Source organism: Nasonia vitripennis, chromosome 2 (genome assembly GCF_009193385.2).
Source record: "Nasonia vitripennis strain AsymCx chromosome 2, Nvit_psr_1.1, whole genome shotgun sequence".
Taxonomy (NCBI): Eukaryota; Metazoa; Arthropoda; class Insecta; order Hymenoptera; family Pteromalidae; genus Nasonia; species Nasonia vitripennis.
The window spans coordinates 24,028,289-24,050,314 of record NC_045758.1 but is presented as its reverse complement, the minus strand read 5'-3'; the positions used below and the strand labels follow the sequence as shown (position 1 = coordinate 24,050,314).

At 41.3% G+C, this 22,026-nt stretch overlaps 2 protein-coding genes and 1 non-coding gene across 3 annotated transcripts; 2 read left to right on the top strand and 1 right to left on the bottom strand.

Annotated features, from left to right (window-relative positions):
* The first annotated feature begins 3,528 nt into the window (after positions 1-3,528).
* Positions 3,529-17,872, top strand: LOC116416329 (uncharacterized protein DDB_G0271670-like). The gene is made up of 3 exons (XM_031924208.1): positions 3,529-3,783; positions 16,801-17,809; positions 17,862-17,872. Exons 1-3 carry the CDS (start codon positions 3,529-3,531, stop codon positions 17,870-17,872), a joined length of 1,275 nt encoding a protein of 424 aa, XP_031780068.1.
* Positions 13,177-13,249, bottom strand: TRNAK-CUU. Its single transcript has one exon. It is a non-coding gene; the product is annotated as a tRNA-Lys (tRNA).
* On the top strand, positions 17,703-21,257 carry LOC116416372 (trichohyalin-like). The gene is made up of 2 exons (XM_031924495.2): positions 17,703-19,849; positions 20,168-21,257. The coding sequence occupies exons 1-2, from the start codon at positions 17,916-17,918 to the stop codon at positions 20,169-20,171; spliced, it is 1,938 nt and encodes a 645-aa protein (XP_031780355.1). The 5' UTR covers positions 17,703-17,915; the 3' UTR covers positions 20,172-21,257.
* The last annotated feature ends 769 nt before the right edge of the window (positions 21,258-22,026 follow it).

The window sequence follows — 22,026 nt, the reverse complement described above, 5'->3', positions numbered from 1 at the left end:
CGGATTAAAAGCCGAAATAGAGCCACATTTAGCCAAGGTACCTAATGAAAAGGTTAATGATATTGTAAAACGAGCCATATCTGTAGAAAGAAAATTAGCAAGTCAGCAAGCCTTACGCGGGCGCGGTGATGTAAATATGGGAACAAAAAAGAAAGTATTTGCCTGCAAGATTTGCAAAAGCCCAGACGAAACACGCTGTATTTGCGAGACCGTGCAAGAGAAAGAGTGCCAATTTTGTAATAACAAAGGCCATACTCTTGATAACTGCGTAGCTCATGCCAAAAGTATATTGACAATGAAACTTACTTGTCAATTATGCAAAACCGAAGGTCACACCGCTAGCAATTGCAAAACTATTGAGACATGCCAGTTGTGCAGTAAAATAGGTCATTCGGCTAAAGAATGTAATACCTCTAACAATAATTATGCAAATAGACCAAAAACTATTTGTCAAATTTGTCAAAGAGTAGGTCATCCAGCCAGCTCGTGTTATTCTTTGAAAAATCGAATAGCTCAACTTACTCGGACTCAAAATACAGGGTCAACTAATACTTTCTGTCAGATCTGCAGACTACCTGGACACAATGCTAATATGTGCAACCAGAATCAACAAAGCCAATTAGACGCTCGCTTTAAATTGATTTGCCAAACTTGTAATGGTCGTGATCACACTGCTGCTACGTGCAAGCAAAGAAACCTACATTTAGAATGTACATACTGTAAAATCAAAGGTCATACCATTGAGACTTGTCGTAAGCGAAATTTTAGCAATCAGTCGGGAAACTTGCCCGGGTCTCACCCACAGAACGCAGGGACGAAGACCCAAACCAGGCAGTCGCGTTCCAACAAAATGAGCGAGATAAACAAGCTGTTAGAAGAGTTAGTTCCATTGAACTAAGTCAACATAATAGTTTAATTCCGTTCGTATCATTTTTAATACCTTCAATCGATACTACCATTAAATTTATGTTGGACACAGGTTCGGAAGTCAATCTAATAAAAATTGGAGTTAACAGGGATAAGTCATTAATTCAAAAAAATGAAATAATAAGCCTACGAGGTATAGGCCCTAGTTCTACAAAATCACTAGGTACATATAAATGGTTATTGTTAGGAGTAGAGGTTACTTTCATTGTTGTGCCTAATGAATTTCAAATACCTACTGAGGGTCTTTTAGGAGTCGCGCTTTTCAGAGATTATTGTGCTAAAATAAATTTCAATTCACGAATTCTTACGTTAAATAATCAAGTCATGATATTTTATAAAAAAAAATTATTCACAATTAAAATCTGGTGTCGGTCGAATTATTAATATAAAATTGAATAGACAAGAATCACTTTTGCCGTTTATTGATATAGTTAATCCACCTACTTACCGACGAGGCAGATTAATGTTAGATTTTGGGTTCGAGGCTAATATTATGAAGTCATTTTTAATACCGGAAAACTGCGAAATTAATCGATCAAACTTCGCGTTTTTAAAGGGAATCGGAGACGAACTTACAGAAACGTTAGGAACGGCTGAAATAACTATTTTCGGGGAGAAAACTACCTTTCATATTGTACCTGATGACTTTGGTATTCCTTGTGATGGAGTTCTAGGAGCTGTTTATTTCTTTTTAGCCCATTTTACAATCGATTTTGAAAAAAATGAATTGGATCGAGTTGGATCAAAAATTGCCACCATTCAATATGATTACACCTTATCGGATTTTCCCTCCTCAGATGTCACCGAAATGGCTAAATTTCTGCAATTACCTACACCTCGCGCTGGAAAATATGGCGTTTCGGATAGAGATTTCTCTTACAAAATGTTACGTCATAGCCTAATTTTAAAAAACAAAAAATATTAAATAAAATAAAGTGTGCGCAGCTGTGCGCATTTCCAAAAAAATGTGTTGTGTTTACCGTAGATAAGCGAGCGTCCGGACAGCGCAGTTAGACAGTCCGAGGCCATTAAGAGCGAGCGTGGGCATAGCGATTGGGATCGGTGCGGCGGGCAGCGGCCCTACCATAAAATTTGTGCGCAGCTGGGAAAAACCCAGAAATGTCTGGAGAAATTTTGTTTACTATGCTTATGTTACGCCGTAGAACACGAAGCCGTGGATAACATTTTTATTTTTGAAGTAGAATATTTATATTAAATAATGTAGAAGATTTAAATTCATGTAAAGTATGGACAGCTGAAAATACTAAGCTACAGCTGTGCATATTTTATTTAGTTCAAGAGTAAGAGCACGTGTTCGCGGAGTAAAACTTAAAATAATACTCGTACAAATTTTATGATTAGTTTTTAGTTTAATAGTTACATAGATTTATTATGTTAGATAAAAAGTTGGCGACCACGGCGTAAAATGATTATTTATCCGTCCCGATTTTACGATTTGATTTCAATTAAAAAATGAATGTTATACAAAATTAGTTAAAAATAGCAGGCAGAATATTATAATGATACTATTATTACAAAATATAAATTTTACAAACATATTATAAATAACGCGTAGAAAAATTGAAAACGGCACAGAGAGGGCCATCTAACGAAAAATCGGCAAGGCTAAGAGTAGTGTGGGAAGGACAAAGGGTGCGGAAGAGGACCGGAAGAGGCGGGAACCAAGCGGAAGGACGCGATGCTATAGGTCGATGACCGATATAGAGGGCACTGACGTAGACCCAAAGGGATGGGCCTGTTGGAAAAATCGGGTAGGAAAGGGAAAAGGACGCGAGGGTGAAACGAGGAAAAGCGTGCGGAGGAAAGCTCAGTGACTGCAAGGAGTCCAGTCGAGGTGGCTGCTCCTGTATTTGATATTAAGTTGTTCTACCTTTTAAGCCGTGGTGGGTAAAGCGTGATTTTTTTTTTTTTTTGTAAAATAACTTTAAGTTTTCAAATAAATTTAGTATTTCAAATTAAATAAAGTGAAGTTTAAAAATTTAATTTTTCGAGTATATTTAAATAATTATAAATTCTACAAACTACACAAGAAGGAAGAAGTTTACTATCCAGTAAACTTTGATTTCACTTCAACAGCAAAAAAGTAAGTAAAATATTAATAAATGAAATTATAATTTACAAGGGTGGAAAATTGTATGTGAGTAGGTTTTTGAACGCTGCCGCTCATATACAAAATTTAGGGTGAACTTGTGTGATTGACTGGAGGGTTAACTGGACTTCGCATGTCGGAGGCCTTTTGACCTACAGTTCAATCAAACTTGTTCGTTTGTGAGGGTTGGAATATAAAGTTTAGTTGAAATACGCGTTAATCAGGATAAAATCAGGGAACGTCTCCATCCCGAGTTCAGCGGAAGTTGACTCAAAACGGAGGAATATTTTATAGTGCGCCGAGCATCGGACGTAACAAAAACCGAAAATCAAACTTCTACAACCGATACTTTCCAAAGGAAGTATATCAATTGTGAGGAGAATATTTCAGAATTAGGTTTAAGCGCTGATTCTAGTACAATAGCTAATCCCTCAACTGAATCATTATATCGTATGTTATCCGATTTAGAAAATTATAACGATTTCGAAGAGATGACTGATTTGGAAGATTATTATTCTAGTAACAGTATAGCCATATTAAGAGAAGATCCGGATTTGCCAATGTATAAAGAGCGATGCCCGAAGCGAAAAATCTGTTTTGTTACTCAACAAGAAATATTTTCCGACCTTCACTTGGATGTTCCATCTAAGGAAGAATCAGATGAATACTATGCCTTATTTAATAATAAGGAAGTTGAGTTATATGATCCATTTGACCTGCCTACGATTCGTGTTTTTGACATTCAGGTAAATACCGGGTCAATATTAGATAAACTTAGGTTAGATCACTTACACGGTGTTGAAAAAACGCATGTTCCTAAAATTATTAATAAATATAAGGATAGATTTCTTTTAAAAGGTTCGGCTACTAATATTAAACATAAAATAATCACAACTACTGACGTACCTATAAATGTTAGACAATATAAATTTCCATTTTCACTGAAAGATGAGATTACTCGTCAAGTGCAAAAACTTCTTGAGGATGGAATAATACGACCGTCCGTATCGGATTTTAACTCGCCAATTTGGATTGTCCCTAAAAAGGCGGACGCCAACAGTGTAGTCACCTATAGATTAGTATCTGATTTTAGGAAGTTAAATGAAATTACAATCAGTGATGCCTACCCATTACCAGCCATTTCACAAATAATTGATGCTATTGACGGCTATAAGTATTATACTGTCGTTGATTTAGCTTCCGGCTTTCACCAAATTTTAATGTACCCAGCCGATGCGCATAAAACTGCCTTCTCAACTCCTTTTGGGCATTACGAATTTGTTCGAATGACGTTCCGTTTACGCAACGCGCCCGCGACGTTCCAACGCTTTATGGACGATACGTTAAGAGACCTACAAGGAAAGGTTCTGTATTCATTTATTGATGACATAATTATCTTTGCTAATACGTTAATGAGCGTTTTAATAGATTTTTACCCGTGTTTTTTTTAAGGATTATTTAACGATTGACCTTTTACAAAGAAGGGGAAGGGCGGGTAAAACGACGCATAGGTGAATGCGATTTTTCTTTGAAAACTATCTACGACACATAAGCATTCGTAATTAGGAATATTATAACCAATATTTATACAAGATTGTTTTAGCAGCATTTCTTTAAAAAGCACATATTAAATAAATGTTCTATCTTTAATATTTATAATTTCCTCTACTAGAGTCTGCACTTGAATTTAATTATTTCGGTTAATCAAGATAATAGTCGAAACATGTTTACTAATAATACTAAACTGATATATGAACAACTATATTTTAAACAATTTTTATTAAATATTCATTTTTTTATTTGTAAATGGCACAAGCGTCGCCATCTGTCTCGGGGACAGAGAACCTAACATGGCCTCTCCCCCGGAAAATTTAGTTAGAGTAGGGGTTCTCCAGAGCCAAACGTAGGAGGAGTCCTCGAGGAAACTCTCTTTCCATTGGAAAATCCTCCGAAAATCACTCGAAGAGGGAAATCGAGGGATGCGCCAAAGTTTATGAGTATCCTCGAGTCACAATTCAAAATCAAATATTTTACAAAATTCTCAAACGCGCTTAGTCCGCATCTACATATTTTTAATTACGCGCTTAGTCCGCATTTCTCTTTTTTTTAACTTATATTTCAAACACGCTCAGTCCGCAATATACTATTCGTGTATTTAGAAACAAAAATTCTTTTTTTCATTTATATAAACATTTTATAAACTCTACAAAACGTCTCAAATTAATTATTCATTTCTATACCTCTCGAACCTCTCGGTCCAAACGACATACAAAATTCGATATACTTCTACAACTCTGTGTGAGATTACTACAAGGTTTTACTTCAGCAGTCCACGGTCCAAGCATACAAAAAAAAGTAAGTAACTAATTATACCTACCTCTATCTATACTAAAAAACTTTCTTTTCTTGCATTCACCACTGTGTGAATTAGAATGATTTTCTAACCGCTAGAAAGTAGGAGCCAAGTGTCGATTGGCTAATAAATCAGTTTTATTACTAGTGCTGCGAACTTTAACAAAAATTCTATAGTAGTTACACTCTGAGAGGAGAGAGGGTATTTTAGTATCTTGGAGAGAGAGAGAGAGGGGATCCCTCCTCTTTCATCGGGTACCAAAACACTCGAGAGAAGAGGGGGGTGTTTTAGTATGCCTATGTTTTGGTATGCCTATATAGCCTATCATCAACACTTTGGCACACTTTGGCACAGAATGGCACACTTTGGCACACTTTGACACACTTTAGCATACTTTGCCACACTTTGGCACACCCAATTATTTCCACTAGGGTACTCTCAAATTGGAAACTTGCTTCGTGACGCTTTACATGACGCATCAAAAATTTTTGTCCTGGGTGCATTAAAACAAATTTCCTGTTCATAACATTCATCAATATGGCTATCCAGCAAAACCATCTTTCAAGTATTATTCTATCAGTCATGCAAACATTTGTAATAAAAAAAAAATTTTTTTAAATAGTAGAGAACGCTATAGGCATTCTAGCTCATTTACGGTTTCTGGCTCACTTTGAGAGAGGAGGAGGTGAGCCAGAGATCGTACGCATTCTGGCTCACATTGAGAGAGGAGGGGGTGAGCCAGAATCCGCATAAGCCAATATGCCTATAGCCTATCTACTAGCAAAAAATAAAATTTGGACTTATAGTAATACTAAAGACTCTGTGTTTTTATTACACGTTGCCTTCCACATATTCCAATAAGTTGACTCTGGAAAGTGCGTGTACCTGGGTCGCCGTCTCTACCTGCGCGAAGATCGTATGGAAAATGTGAGGGATAGTACCTGCGCAATCTGTCCGCGCAGTCGGGGGACTATCATATCTCAGTCGAAAGGAAAAAACAGCTGACGCTAGAAGCTGCATACATCTCCGTAAGATAGTTTGTATACGTATCCGAGAGTGATTCACACGCAGACTGTAGTATGCATAATGTCTCCAATACAATGTGTAAAGGCAAGGGAAAACACCTGTGCGAGGGTCACCGTCTCTACCTGCGTGAGGGAGGAGGAGCATGAACTCACCACAAAATTTTTTTCGGGATACGGAGAAGGGGAGATTGGGACTTATACATACTACGGTTACTGGCTCACTTTGAGAGGTGGACGAATTCTCGGTTGCTAGGGGAGGGAAGGGAGGGATCGATAATCCCTCCATCTAAAATACACACCTCGGATTCTGGATTACTTTGAGAAGGAAGGGGGTGTTCCAGTATACCTATAGCCTATCTACTGATGAGTTTACAGAATTTGAAATCGCGTGAGAACGGAAACAAGAAAACTCAGCTGCAACCTTAAGATAATTTTCCTACACGATGTTATGTATTTACAAAATTTACAATAATTCTCTTTGCGTGAACAAAGTTGAATCACTGAACAGAATCCATTGAAAATCAATGCATATCAATCTATTCAAATCACTACAATTTCTTTTACGAGCTAGTAACCATATTCAAGCTGTTATGTAGATACTCGCGGTAAATTCGAATTTTCCGATCGAATATCACACACACGCAGAGCGGATCCCCCCAATACGCTTGGCTCTGAATTATTCGTCTGCTCTCTCACGGCGCTAAGAGAAACAGAGAGATCTCGGGCATATAGATCCCGTCTGCGGTGTTAAGCGAGCCTCGGTGGCCCAAAATTAAATCCGATGGAATTCCGAAGGCCGCTCTGCGGTTGCGTTAACGATAACGAACGTATATCTGATTGGATTGGTGATTCGCCCGACGTGCCTGACGATTTGAGGCTTCTTGTCGCGCGTCGGAAAATCCGACTCGAATAGTCGAATCGTTTCCGCTGCGATTATTAGTCATTCTACGGCTTTTGCGTATTTTTACTATTAGAATAAGCTACTACTACCGTTCTTAAAACGTGATTTACGCGGGTATACTAATATTTTTATTTCATTTGTCTATCATAAAAAGTAACATTTTGACGTGATATTTTAAAATAGATATAACAAAAGGTACTTATCTTCGTAGGAGATGCGAGGCAACTAATTTTTTGGTCCAATAAATCCTTGCAATGTCAAACGGAACCATCAGCTGAAGCCATCGGAAAAACCAATGTATCAGTGTTCTTTTCCATCTTCGCCTGATGTATACTCAAACCAAACTGTTCACTCGCACTATACTATACGTACAACTGTTATACACCGATGAGAAGCTTCTGCAACCACCTCCGACCCGAGACTGAGGCCAGACTGAGCTGCTAAACGAAAGCAGGGCCTGCCGAGTCCCACTCCCTCACTCCCTCTACAGAGACGCATCCCTACTACTCCACGTGGTCGCAGCGGCGCGCCGCGGCGGTTTTTCGCTTCCTCTTGTATTTTTATGAATCAGTTCTGCTTTGATTTAAATGTAAATTGTTATTGTATAGTATTCTTGATTAAAGCATTGGAATTGTTATGAGACTCCATTTTGCAACTGTTTAATCAAACCGTTTATTAAAATACACACAATCACACACTTGAAATTCGGTACGTCGAAATTAAAATGTAGCATTCACTGTATATCTATAAATAAATATTTGTAATTTTCTTGTGCATATAATAATATCTTTATAAAAATAATGATTATCGATGATTTTTTTAGAACACTATACGTGAGACAGTAAACAATATAGAAATTATTCATCGAGTATATTTGCATTGAGAATGAGACAGTGCAAAAGCGTCTTTTTAGTTATAGATTATTGTAATAAATAAGATCGTTAATACTCATAATTATTTATTTGTTATAAATAATCTCGTTCCGCATCTACACTGTTTGTAAAATATGCGTGTTAAGCGAGGCGTCAAATCTAACCACATGATATTTTATCGCAATGAAATATTTGCATACACAAACTAAATATCAAACTGAGAAACCAATTTAAACAAAATGTTTATATATATATATTTTATCGCAATGAAATATTTGCATACACAAACTAAATATCAAACTGAGAAACCAATTTAAACAAAATGTTATTTTAGGATGAAATAATCAACGTGCGAAGAACTGATCTAATGCCTGAAAGGCCGTTTTCCGTTTGACGCTGCGGACAAGATTTTGTTAAGCCCAAACACGTGGTTCGTCGGCGACAGCAAGCACATACCTATTTGGTCCTTTTAGACCTTCCACTTCTAGCTTCGCATACTAGTCAATATGCTAGTTATGCGAGTTTCGAAGACTTTCTAAAATATACTTCAGAATATATTTTTAAATATTATTGCTCATACTCATACAGCCAACAGTATCCGAGTTTGCAATGTTTCACGTTCATTAAAACGATTAACATCGCTCAAAATAATTCCATCAACAATTTAACATCCATCGCTCCGCCGTAAATTCAGCTGCGATAAAACGTAAGCGCAGTGCAGATAATCCCTGAAAAAGTCGGCAATCGTTCGTAAGTGATAAATCTAAAATGTAAAACAAGCATTTTTCAGGCGACAGGCCGATACCTCAACGAGTCAACGCAACGCAGCGACAGCAGCGCAACAGTAGCAGCGCAGCAACGAGACGAAAAAGCAAACCACCGCATGTCGACGTGGACAAATGAAGAATCTCCGTTTTCTCGCATTTCGCGAAGCGCGAGCAACGAAGCCGATGTACCAGAGAGAGAGGGAGAGAGAATGCGACGTCGACGAGTGACGGACGTCCGTTCATTTTCCGCGTCAGCTTCTCGCCGCACGAAGACGTCGACGACATCACGCAATTATCGGTCCAATTAAAAAGCTGCACCTATGGTTGCAGCGCCGACTGTATACGTGTATATGTACAGTATACACGACAGAAAAACCATTTCCACGACTGCACAGAAGCACGAAACGACCTGCGGACTGCGTTACGGTTTCTTCTTCATTGATCAAAGTTCTTGCGCGTTTATTTTTGCTGAGGCTTTTTCGTTTTGCTGTTTCTCGTCGACTTTTCGGCGTCGAATTCGGCGCGGCTCTTTTCTTAATTGGAAAATAAAATTGCGCGCAACCAAGTTGCCTATTTCGGTCAATCGAAACCTGTCGTCGCTGTGAAGTTTAATGAATTTTAAACAGGAGATATTGATAATAATTTCACGAGATAAATTCTCTCCAAAAGTATTCCTTGCGTGCATACGGCAATACTCCCCGAGGACGCGCTAAGAATAACTCCAGAGCAGCAATTATACGCTCATCAGCGCGATCGCGACGACGATGACAGTGTGTCGTCCGGAGCAATACTTAGCCAGGCGTTAAGTCGTTGGCCTGAGAGCAAACATTCGCGGGTGTGCATAGGCATAGAACCCGATGCGCGTATAGACGTACTATATAGCTGAGCATTTACCGAGTGCAGGGAAACTCGTGTGTGCCGTCGTCGTGATACGCGAATCATAGCTGAGAGCGATATGAATGTGGATTTAGAGAGAGATAAGTAGACGTATGAGTGAATTTAGTGGCGAGACTCAGACGCAAAATGCGTTTTGTTTTTGTCTTATTTTCTTTGAGGAATTATAAACGATTTTTAAATTTAATTTTTGAGTGTGTTCTTCAGTGTGTTTTCCCACAAGAATCGACTACAAGATTCTCAATCAAACAACATCAAAAATTAAGAGACGCTGAAGAATCGCCCCGACAAAATAAGATCCTCGGGTAGTGCAGCCAAAGCTTTTAATTCCAGCCGGACGCGTAAATCTTCTCCTCGGACTGTATATACACCACAAGTGCTTTTTAATTGTGAAGAAAACGTACGACGAGCCTCCGTCGAGACGCTTCTTGGCACCGGCATCAGCTGAGATACCACGGCTATACATATACACGTGCGCTGAGATATACCATATATATATATATATATATATATATATATATATATATATATATATATATATATATATATATATATATATATCGCCGGCGGTGGCCAGTTAATTCGAGTGTCTGTTTAAAATATCGAGGCGCGCGCCGCCTCGCAAATCTCGGCCCTCTCCACAGAATATAGCAGCGCAGTGCCGCAGCGTAACGACCCGACGGCACTCGAATTTCCTCCCTCCCCCGCCCGAGTGGAAGCCTGCCAGAGCACAAAAGGCCGAGCGCGATTACGGGCTTCGCGCGCGCCCGCGTTACACTTTGCGATATTTCCGATCCGACTTTCGCCCCTATATACTGCTCTGTAATTGTACGTGTAGCCGAAAGAGAGAGAGAGAGAGAGAGAGAGAGAGAGAGAGAGAGAGAGAGAGAGAGAGAGAGAGAATTTCATATACATACACGCGCAGAGCTATACAGGGGGAGAGAAAGAGGAAGCATAAAGTTTAAGGGTCGATAAAGCGCGCAAATTTTCGGCGCACGCTTTATGCCCGATTATGGCTATAATCGTAAAGCGCGAGCTATACCATCGAGCGAGGGCTATAACGCATTAGTATACATCAATTTCGTGGGACGCCTATAATTTATATTCCTCTGCTCTAAGGTATTAAATTAAAAATGATGATCTTTATAAATTAATTCCAAGCCTGACGAGAAGATCTAAAGCAACGGCACAGTCCTTGTCTCGCGAGCGACAACATTAGCCAGATGCATAAATATATCCCTTCGCGCAGCTCGCGCGTCGTAATACAAAGCCCCTCTCGTATACATACTTGTCGCGCTCGACGCCAAGTTCCGCCGCGCGGCAAACGATCATATTCCCATCTCTCGCCCACCGCGCCCTACTCGAGAATTCCGCAGTCTCGTTTGATTGCCCCACTCCATGAGAGAAAAGAGCGAGAGATATAGTGGCCGAAGAAAGATTGTCCCAGTTCCATCGATCTCTGGACGAGCTCCAGATAGGCCGATTTTTACGAAATCTAGCTGGCAAGCCGATATCGCAGCCGCTTTTTATACTGCGGGGATTTGGCTCTTCGTTATATCCTAACGCTGATGCTTTTTGAGCGAAAATCTTCGTCTCTGAGTCCTAACCTTTTTTAGTTCGACGTGTGTTCAAGGATTTATTGGAGGATTGTGTCGTTGAGTGCGGTATTGCATTTTCAATGCGGAACTATTTTATTCGTTGCGGATACTCTATTCCGGATATTGGAAACGATATTGGTGAGATAAATTTAGATCGGTCGACGATCGACGTATTATAATAGGTGATCTAATGTGCGCGATAAATTCTGAGTTATTTCATGTGTATCGAATTTCTAACGCCAAAATGTCAATATTGCCTATAGACCGAAAACTCTCTAATTATGCAACGCGTGAGTTTCAGTCCTGACACATATCTTTCGTCTTCGCTATCACTAATACTGCAGTTATCTTCACAATTTCATCATTACAATTTTACACCGAACTCCAACCGCTTCCAACAAAAATCGAACTTTCGCAAAATCATCAAAAAAATAATCCTTGATTCGCACTGCAATACGAGATTCGTCAACATAACGCGGCCCACTCGGCAAAAGAGCGTATCGATAACTTTGCCGTGCGACGGGGTAACCGTCTGTGTAGAAAAGTCCTCTCTCTCTTTTCCCCATGTTGCTCTCTATCCGAACTGCCCATGAGTTGATACTCATAATTATTGGTATGCATTTTAGATAGAAAAGAGCCGAGAAACAGCCGAGTAGCCGTAAGCCCGCACGAGAGAGAGAGAGAGAGAGAGATACCAGCCGCGCGACTACACACACACGCTGGAGCTCACGCACGCTCACACCTAAGCCGCTCGAGTCAGAAGATAAGCCCGCCGCCGGGAGGGGGAAAACCTCGCGCCAGGCCGCGGCAGCAGATACTGTACTGCTACTTGTATGTGTGAGGCGTTGAGTGTGTGTAAAAAGAATATTCACCTATGTAACCTAAAGAATTATTTATTTGTAATGTATGACATGAGAGGTGGTATGATACAGTGTGAAAACCCAACGATCGCACGAGAAAACATATGTAAATCGCCAAATGTAACGGCACTAGACCGATAACTATGTATTGCGCTTGTGTGAGTACTCTAGGGAGGTGTACCGTCGCGCCTCGGCCAGAGAATTCGCCCACTTGATTTTTCGCCGCAGCCCAGAGAACATCCCTACGGTTGGCCTATTGACTTGGATTGCGGACTCAGCCCAAAAAGCAGTACTCCGGGATTTTCATAGTAATTCGAAAGGTCGTGATTTAAGTTTAGTTTTTCCGTTGTGAGTACGAGAGAGAAGGTCGAGAGAAAGTGTGGTTCAGTCTGCAAGCCGAAAGGTAGTACTTTGTGCTAAATTACCACAATCTTTGTAATATTTTGTCTATCTAAGAAATAAAGTCGGAAGTCGTGAGAGTCGGAGAGTCTGCCCGTGGTAGTTAGCTGATCAGCCGAGATTAATATTATCGGAAGTGAGAGAGTGTTATGAGAAAAACAAGCTTAGCGAGTAGTGCGTAATTATTGTCTTTGAGTTACGTTCACGAATAATATTGACAGTCGAGATTACCGCCGGAGTTATTTCATTAAAAGTCGTAAAGTGTTATCAAAACGAGGGATTTGTACTTATTTTTCCTTATTTTTCCCACGACCGAATCTCCTCAGAGTACAAGAGTGCTCTAGTAGCCGCGGCAAAGCAGTTGAGAAGGTAAAGTAGTCCGACCTGGCGCCCCTTTTTCCTTCGTATAAATACGGTCGGACGTGAGTCAGTATTAATTAATTAACGTAAAATCTACCTCGTTACAGTGGCGCCCAACGTGGGGCCCGAACCCACGACCCTGAGATTAAGAGTCTCATGCTCTACCGACTGAGCTAGCCGGGCGGGAGGGGGAATGCGACGGGGTAACCGTCTGTGTAGAAAAGTCCTCTCTCTCTTTTCCCCATGTTGCTCTCTATCCGAACTGCCCATGAGTTGATACTCATAATTATTGGTATGCATTTTAGATAGAAAAGAGCCGAGAAACAGCCGAGTAGCCGTAAGCCCGCACGAGAGAGAGAGAGAGAGAGAGATACCAGCCGCGCGACTACACACACACGCTGGAGCTCACGCACGCTCACACCTAAGCCGCTCGAGTCAGAAGATAAGCCCGCCGCCGGGAGGGGGAAAACCTCGCGCCAGGCCGCGGCAGCAGATACTGTACTGCTACTTGTATGTGTGAGGCGTTGAGTGTGTGTAAAAAGAATATTCACCTATGTAACCTAAAGAATTATTTATTTGTAATGTATGACATGAGAGGTGGTATGATACAGTGTGAAAACCCAACGATCGCACGAGAAAACATATGTAAATCGCCAAATGTAACGGCACTAGACCGATAACTATGTATTGCGCTTGTGTGAGTACTCTAGGGAGGTGTACCGTCGCGCCTCGGCCAGAGAATTCGCCCACTTGATTTTTCGCCGCAGCCCAGAGAACATCCCTACGGTTGGCCTATTGACTTGGATTGCGGACTCAGCCCAAAAAGCAGTACTCCGGGATTTTCATAGTAATTCGAAAGGTCGTGATTTAAGTTTAGTTTTTCCGTTGTGAGTACGAGAGAGAAGGTCGAGAGAAAGTGTGGTTCAGTCTGCAAGCCGAAAGGTAGTACTTTGTGCTAAATTACCACAATCTTTGTAATATTTTGTCTATCTAAGAAATAAAGTCGGAAGTCGTGAGAGTCGGAGAGTCTGCCCGTGGTAGTTAGCTGATCAGCCGAGATTAATATTATCGGAAGTGAGAGAGTGTTATGAGAAAAACAAGCTTAGCGAGTAGTGCGTAATTATTGTCTTTGAGTTACGTTCACGAATAATATTGACAGTCGAGATTACCGCCGGAGTTATTTCATTAAAAGTCGTAAAGTGTTATCAAAACGAGGGATTTGTACTTATTTTTCCTTATTTTTCCCACGACCGAATCTCCTCAGAGTACAAGAGTGCTCTAGTAGCCGCGGCAAAGCAGTTGAGAAGGTAAAGTAGTCCGACCTGGCGCCCCTTTTTCCTTCGTATAAATACGCTCGGACGTGAGTCAGTATTAATTAATTAACGTAAAATCTACGTCGTTACAGTGGCTGCCCAATGTGTGGGGCACGGTCGTGGAAAATAATTTACGAGTGATAGTGTTCAGTGCGCGACATTTTGAAACGTGGCACCAATTTCGTTCAAAGTTAATCGTGAGCCGTGTCTAACTAAAATCAAGTGTATAAATAATTCCAATGAAGCAGAAAGTTGTATGATACTGCCGGAAAAATTTAAATTTTATTCGTGTAACCGCCAGAGAAAAATTTACTCGCCACGTGCTGACAGCCGCCGTGATCGCAAAAACTGGGGTTCTCAAATGTAAAATCATGGTTTACCTCAGTGCTCTTTTTCGATTATAGCCTAACAAAAGACGAGTTTGTGCATTGCTCTAACAGTCGGTTGAGTGTGCAAATTTTTCCCAACACGCAGTAGTGGAAATTCTGCCGAAAACCACTCGCCACGTGTCGATAGTCGCTGGGAGTGTAAAAACTGGGGTTCTCACAAGTGAAATCATGGTTTACAGAATTACGCCCTTTTAAACTTTACAGTGGCAATATACGGGTTTATTAATATTTTTACGGCCAATTGTGAGTGCAGAATATTTTCAGATTTAATACGAAGCCGAATTAAATTTTTTTTTCCTTCTTGCAAAATTCAAGTTGTAGTAGTTGAGAGAAAATTAACGTTTGACGGACCCGTTTTAAAATTTTTTTTTTCTTTTGCCTCGTTTAGAATTATAAAGGGATTCGAAACGAAGAAAATAAATTTTTTTTTGTCGTGAAAATTTACAGCCGTAATTTTCCGAAGAATAATTGGAGTTATAGAATTTTTAAAATACCGAGCAGTAGTTGAAGACGTCGAGAGTTGAAAAATAATTTTGTTTTTTTTCCCCTTTGTTGATTTGTTTGTTGAGAGAGTAGAAGCCGATAAGAATAGTGAAGAAAATTTTCTTTTGCCTATAGTCGCTTGATAATTGCTTAAAACAATCATTTTAGCCGAACAAAATTTTTTTTTGAGAATTCAATGTCGGGAATAATTTTGTGATAGCCTGTTTGACTTGATTGGAAAGTTTTAAACTAAGATTCAATTCTAGCCATACTGCCGACTATCCTTAACCCCGAACGAGTTAATAAACAAATTTTGTGGCCCGATTGCGAGTCGAATCAAGCACTAGCAATGAAAGAAAATTAATTTACCCACTTTACTATTTAATTGCAATTGATGCAATTCATACCGATTGCACATAAATAATTATAAGTATTAATTGAAATGTATTTTTATGCTCATAATAATTTTGAATTATAATTTATACACATGCACGTTTTGAAGCCGAAAAAGTTGCGTACCAGCCAGACGATTAATTCGACAACTATTGTTTGCCTTTTCTGCCGAAAAATCCAAGTTAAGAAATTGGTCGAAGCTTGAAACGTTTTGAAATTAATAGTTGGAAACAATACTGCGAATCCTATCTACGAAATCGGTAAGTTGTCTCAATTAAAGCATTGTGATCGAGTTGTACGTCGGATCGTGACGACGAAAATAATTATTTTCCATACTGTTCATTTTACAAAAGTTTGAGTCATATAACGAAATTGTAGACACGTGATACAGAGTTTGTGTCGTACGTCAAAGCTGAGACCGGAACTTTTAAAATTTCTTAAAGTGTTGAGAATAATTGCTAACTGCGTCGTGGTTTGAAACTTGATTCAAATTCGTTTTCGAAGAATTCATTTACGGTGTAAATAATTATTTTGTTGTTGTTGAGAATTGATCAGAGATTTTAGGGCGCATGATTCGGATCTTTAAACAATTATTGCTTTTAGAATCGACGTATGAAATTTAAACCGGACTAAGCATTTATTTTGGAAATTGTCGGTAGCAGAAAATCCGTCGAAATAAGCAAGCGAGCATTGTTGAGGTCGAGATTCTAGATAGTGAACGAATTCGAATTTGTGCCCGAAAATTTCCTTATTTTTTTTTGTTTACCTTTGTACACGCTTGTAGCGAACTAGTCGGCTGAAAAATTTGATTCCAAGAATTTACTGTCAGACTTGTCGAATTTCTGCCTGAACCTTTTCGTTATTTTTGTTTACGTTCACGCTAAGTAAAGTACCCGCTGTTTGTATCGAACTAGTTAACGAATATTCGATTCCAAGAATTTACTGCCAGATCTTCCGAAATTACTGCCTAATTTACAATCAAAATTTTCCGCCTTGAGTCATGTTTACTGCCGAGACCAGCAACGATTTGTCAGTCACAGCCAATGTTTAATATTGTCAGACTTGAGAGAAGAAATTACAGCTGAGCAAAAATCCAAGCTGCTGTTTCGACGTTAAAATGAGTTCTCATTCAGAAATTATGTCAAAATTACGGAAGAGTCCAGAGGTGAGGAATCTCAGTCGAGAAATCCGAAAACTACATACAACCGAGTTGAAAGCCAGATTACGATCGCTGGGCGCTAACACGAATGGCCCTAAGGATTTACGCCAGGACAGATTGCTACGTGCAGTACTATGGTGCACCGGCTACCAAAAGTCAGTGCCATGGTACGATTGGGACAACGCCAAAGAGGAACCAACTCAATCGTCGGAAAATTTCACGAGTAGGCGCAATTCCAAGAGAAAACATGAACAAACGTATGGAGAAGAAACCGAGAAAATTCGAGTAACGAAGATGAAATCGCGTAGTGATTATGTTGATAGAGGTCAAGACCACGAAAACCAAGACAGTTCCAGCAAAGCCAAGCCTCAGCATCAGAAAGAGAAGGTGTCGAAGAAGAAGATTCGAAGGCTACGTGGTCGAGTTAGAAGTCGAAACCGAGATCGAAGCCAGAGTTCTAGCAGTAGTTCAAGTCGAAGCAGCAGCAGTTCAACTCGAAGCAGCCGCAGTCCGAGTAGTAGCAGCAGCTCGAGCAGCAGCAGTTCGACGAGCAGCAATAGTTCAGGTCGAAGTAGCAGTAGTTCAAGTCGAAGCAGCCGTAGTCTGAGCAGTAGCAGCAGCTCGAGCAGCAGCAGTTCGACGAGCAGCAGTAGTTCAAGTCGAAGCAGCCGCAGTCCGAGTAGTAGCAGCAGCTCGAGCAGCAGCAGTTCGACGAGCAGCAATAGTTCAGGTCGAAGTAGCAGTAGTTCGAGTCGAAGCAGTTGGAGTTCAATTAGTAGTCGTTCTAACAGCCGTGCAAGCCTAAATTCAAGTAGTAACAGCCGGAGCAGCAGCATTAGCAGTTTCGACAGCCGCTATCTAGAGCCAGAGTCGGATAGTGCTAAGAAGATTGCCGAGCCAGTAATTTACAGCTCGCCATTTGAGGATTGCCAAGTCTGTGGTTTCAAGGACGTAGTCTTTCAGAGCTGCCCAAACTGTGCAGAACTGAGAGTACTGTTGGGAAATGGCAACGCGGGAGCAACTCAGAGGTCGATGCTACCCGCACTGTCTCACAACAGACCTCTGTTGAAGTGCAGAAAACTGGGCATGCGAGGTCTGCGTTGCAGAGAGGTATGCCAGTTTTGGGAGGGGGAGGGAGTGGTCCAAGCCCACTAGTGTCGCCAGAGAAGAAGCTGAGAAGGAAACATCAAGAGATAGGGAAAGGAGATGTAGAAGAAGAGGAGAAATTTTTGGTGGACGAAGAGAAATTTAGTGTAAAGAAGAGAACTTTCGTAGAAAGGAGAAATTGTGTAGAAGAGAAGAAGAAGTGTCGTGTAGAAGAGAAGAAGAAAGGGTTTGTAGAAGAAGATAAGGAGGTTTTAGTTGAGAAGAAAGAAGAGAAGTGTCTGCCGGACGCTAACGTATCCCGTTGGCCGAACCGCAGAATTGCGGTTGAGAAGAAAGAAGAGAAGTTGCTGCCGGACGCTAACGCAACCCGTTGGCCGAACAGCAGAGGTGTAGCTGAGAAGGAAGACGATAAGTTGTTGCTGAACGCTAACGTAACCCGTTGGCTGAATAGCAAAGTTTTAGTTGAGAAGGAAGATGAGAAGTTGTTGCTGAACGCTAACGCAACCCGTTGGCCGAACAGCAGAGTTGTAGAAGAGAAAGAGTTGCTTGAAGAAGAGAAAGAGAAAGTTTTTGTAGAAGAGAAAGAGAAGTTGTTTGAAGAAGACGAAGAGAAGAGTAGTAGAGGTAGTGCAGAGAAGTCGAATCTTGAACTGATTCTAACTTCGAGTTTATCATCGCCCATGGTTACAGATCACTGTGAAGATACGAAAGCACAGCCAGTCATGTTGAGTCCAGCAGCTAACAGCCGTGGCAGGATTAGGGAAACCCTAGCTCAATACGAGAGGAAGAACGAGTCGGTCGAGGAATCGACATTCTTACCACTTACAAAATTGCAGACTAGAACCCAACCTCAACCGGCGTTACAGCCTGATCAAGTTAACAGACAAGATGCCAGTAGTACTTCAGGGTTTCAACCAGATGATAAAATCAAGAAGTGTTCGGAGTCAGCATTCCTGAATGAAGAGAAAATGCGTTGTAGAAGAAGAATGTTGGAGAGTGATGAAGAGAAGAAGACGTATGCGAATGCTGACGCAACCCGTCGGCTCAGCAACATCGTAGTCATGAAGCCAAGGACAACTGCTAGTGCTGTTACAGCCTGGCCGTCCAGTAGTGACGACGAGGAGGAGAAGAAGAATAGTAGATGTAGAGCAGTGAAGTTATGCAGTAGTGTGATTCCATCCTCAAGTAACGATTGTCTATCATCACATAAGGCTACCGATCGCCGTGAAGATACGAACGTACAACCAGTCCAGTTAAAATCAGCAGCTAACAGCAGTGGTCGAATAATGGACTCAATAGCTCAAGACGAGGTGAAGAACGAGTCGGGAGAGAACCCGAGGGATTCATCGCTCTCAATATTGCAGCCCAGAGCCAATTTTCAGCCGTTGTTACAGCCTGACCGAATCAACAGACAAGATGCCAGTAGTACTTCGGGATTTCAGCCAGATGGTGCAATCAAGAAGAGTTTGGAAGCCTCATTCGCAGATGAAGGAGAAGTGTTGGAGCAGAAAGATGTTGAAGAGAAGATCAAGAAAGAAAACATGGACGAGCAGACGAAGGAGGAGGTCGTGGGTTCGATGGTTGGAGTGGAGAGAGAAGATACTTGTGAACCTCTCAAGGACGAACTTACTGCCTGGGCCCTAACCGTAAATGAGCCAGAAACGCCAGAAGTGCAGCACTCGTGTCTTGAGCCAGCTCATGAAGAAGAGAGAGATTCGAAAGCCAAAAAGGAGAGAAGAGTTTTCGTTTGGACAGAAGTCAGTTGCCGAACGGTTTTCGATCGAGGAAAAAGTCTCATGGAAGTATACGTAGCAACCACGATCACTATGGCCACCAATAAAGGCGTTTGGCCAGAGGACGTAAGGAGAGGTACATATCGAGCCCTCTTCGATCGCGGCCGGAATCACAGCCAAACTTACAGCCAGTTACAGCCAGTAAAGTAAGTTTCCTCATCTAGACCGGGTTTCTCAACCCAAACTTTGTTGACTTTTTTTTATTCATTGTATAAGCTAATCAAGCCATTCTTACAGCCCTGCAGTCTCGAGATGGTAGTGTGAGGAGGAGAGAGAGAGAGGGACATATATTTTCCTTCCTTTGTAGTGTAAAACTGAAACATTCAGAGTATGTTTAGTTTTGGGAGGGGGAATGCGACGGGGTAACCGTCTGTGTAGAAAAGTCCTCTCTCTCTTTTCCCCATGTTGCTCTCTATCCGAACTGCCCATGAGTTGATACTCATAATTATTGGTATGCATTTTAGATAGAAAAGAGCCGAGAAACAGCCGAGTAGCCGTAAGCCCGCACGAGAGAGAGAGAGAGAGAGAGATACCAGCCGCGCGACTACACACACACGCTGGAGCTCACGCACGCTCACACCTAAGCCGCTCGAGTCAGAAGATAAGCCCGCCGCCGGGAGGGGGAAAACCTCGCGCCAGGCCGCGGCAGCAGATACTGTACTGCTACTTGTATGTGTGAGGCGTTGAGTGTGTGTAAAAAGAATATTCACCTATGTAACCTAAAGAATTATTTATTTGTAATGTATGACATGAGAGGTGGTATGATACAGTGTGAAAACCCAACGATCGCACGAGAAAACATATGTAAATCGCCAAATGTAACGGCACTAGACCGATAACTATGTATTGCGCTTGTGTGAGTACTCTAGGGAGGTGTACCGTCGCGCCTCGGCCAGAGAATTCGCCCACTTGATTTTTCGCCGCAGCCCAGAGAACATCCCTACGGTTGGCCTATTGACTTGGATTGCGGACTCAGCCCAAAAAGCAGTACTCCGGGATTTTCATAGTAATTCGAAAGGTCGTGATTTAAGTTTAGTTTTTCCGTTGTGAGTACGAGAGAGAAGGTCGAGAGAAAGTGTGGTTCAGTCTGCAAGCCGAAAGGTAGTACTTTGTGCTAAATTACCACAATCTTTGTAATATTTTGTCTATCTAAGAAATAAAGTCGGAAGTCGTGAGAGTCGGAGAGTCTGCCCGTGGTAGTTAGCTGATCAGCCGAGATTAATATTATCGGAAGTGAGAGAGTGTTATGAGAAAAACAAGCTTAGCGAGTAGTGCGTAATTATTGTCTTTGAGTTACGTTCACGAATAATATTGACAGTCGAGATTACCGCCGGAGTTATTTCATTAAAAGTCGTAAAGTGTTATCAAAACGAGGGATTTGTACTTATTTTTCCTTATTTTTCCCACGACCGAATCTCCTCAGAGTACAAGAGTGCTCTAGTAGCCGCGGCAAAGCAGTTGAGAAGGTAAAGTAGTCCGACCTGGCGCCCCTTTTTCCTTCGTATAAATACGGTCGGACGTGAGTCAGTATTAATTAATTAACGTAAAATCTACCTCGTTACAGCCGATATATTTATGCGCCATTTCGTTTCACCGCGACGCTTTCCGGGTCGCGCTTCGTATACAGAGCCGCAACAAACCCTATAGCGCACTGCACATCCAAGCGCATTGTAATGATGTTTGCCGCGTGTAAACAACTGGCCGAACGCGTACACACGCGCGTAAACTTCGTCATTATGTATATGCGGCCTGCTGCACGGACGAGTTTTACGGCGTCAAGTTGCGGCTGAGAGAGAGATAGAAACGGAGAAAGCGCGCAATGCAGCCGCCGCCGCTCACACTGCATAATATAATCACCTATACATACGCGGGGTGTTTACGTGCGCGTTTTGAAAATCGAGCGTCGAAGTATTAATAACGGCCTCGATTCCCTATATACGTGTCCGCATGTGTGCATAAAGTCGTTAATTCCAAGCGTTATTTGTTGCCAAGCTCGTCGCTATATTCAGGCGTACGACACGTTCGTGTAATAATGTATGCAGTAACGGACTGAAATAGGGAGGCTATGTATGGTTTTGACTCGGCTCATTTTTTATTAAGATTCGTATTACTAGCTGCGCGCGGGGAAATATTATTTCTGGATGATAGAGTCGTAAATCTTTTAGTGCTCTATGCAGATTTTAGAAATTCGAGATCGCGCTCGTGCGGCGTGCGGCGAAATTCTATTCTGTGAAATTGTGAAATTGTAAAATTGTGTTACAGGTTTGCGCGCTATGGTAAAATTCTGCGAGTTTATTTTCGTTATGAAAATGCTTATTCTTTG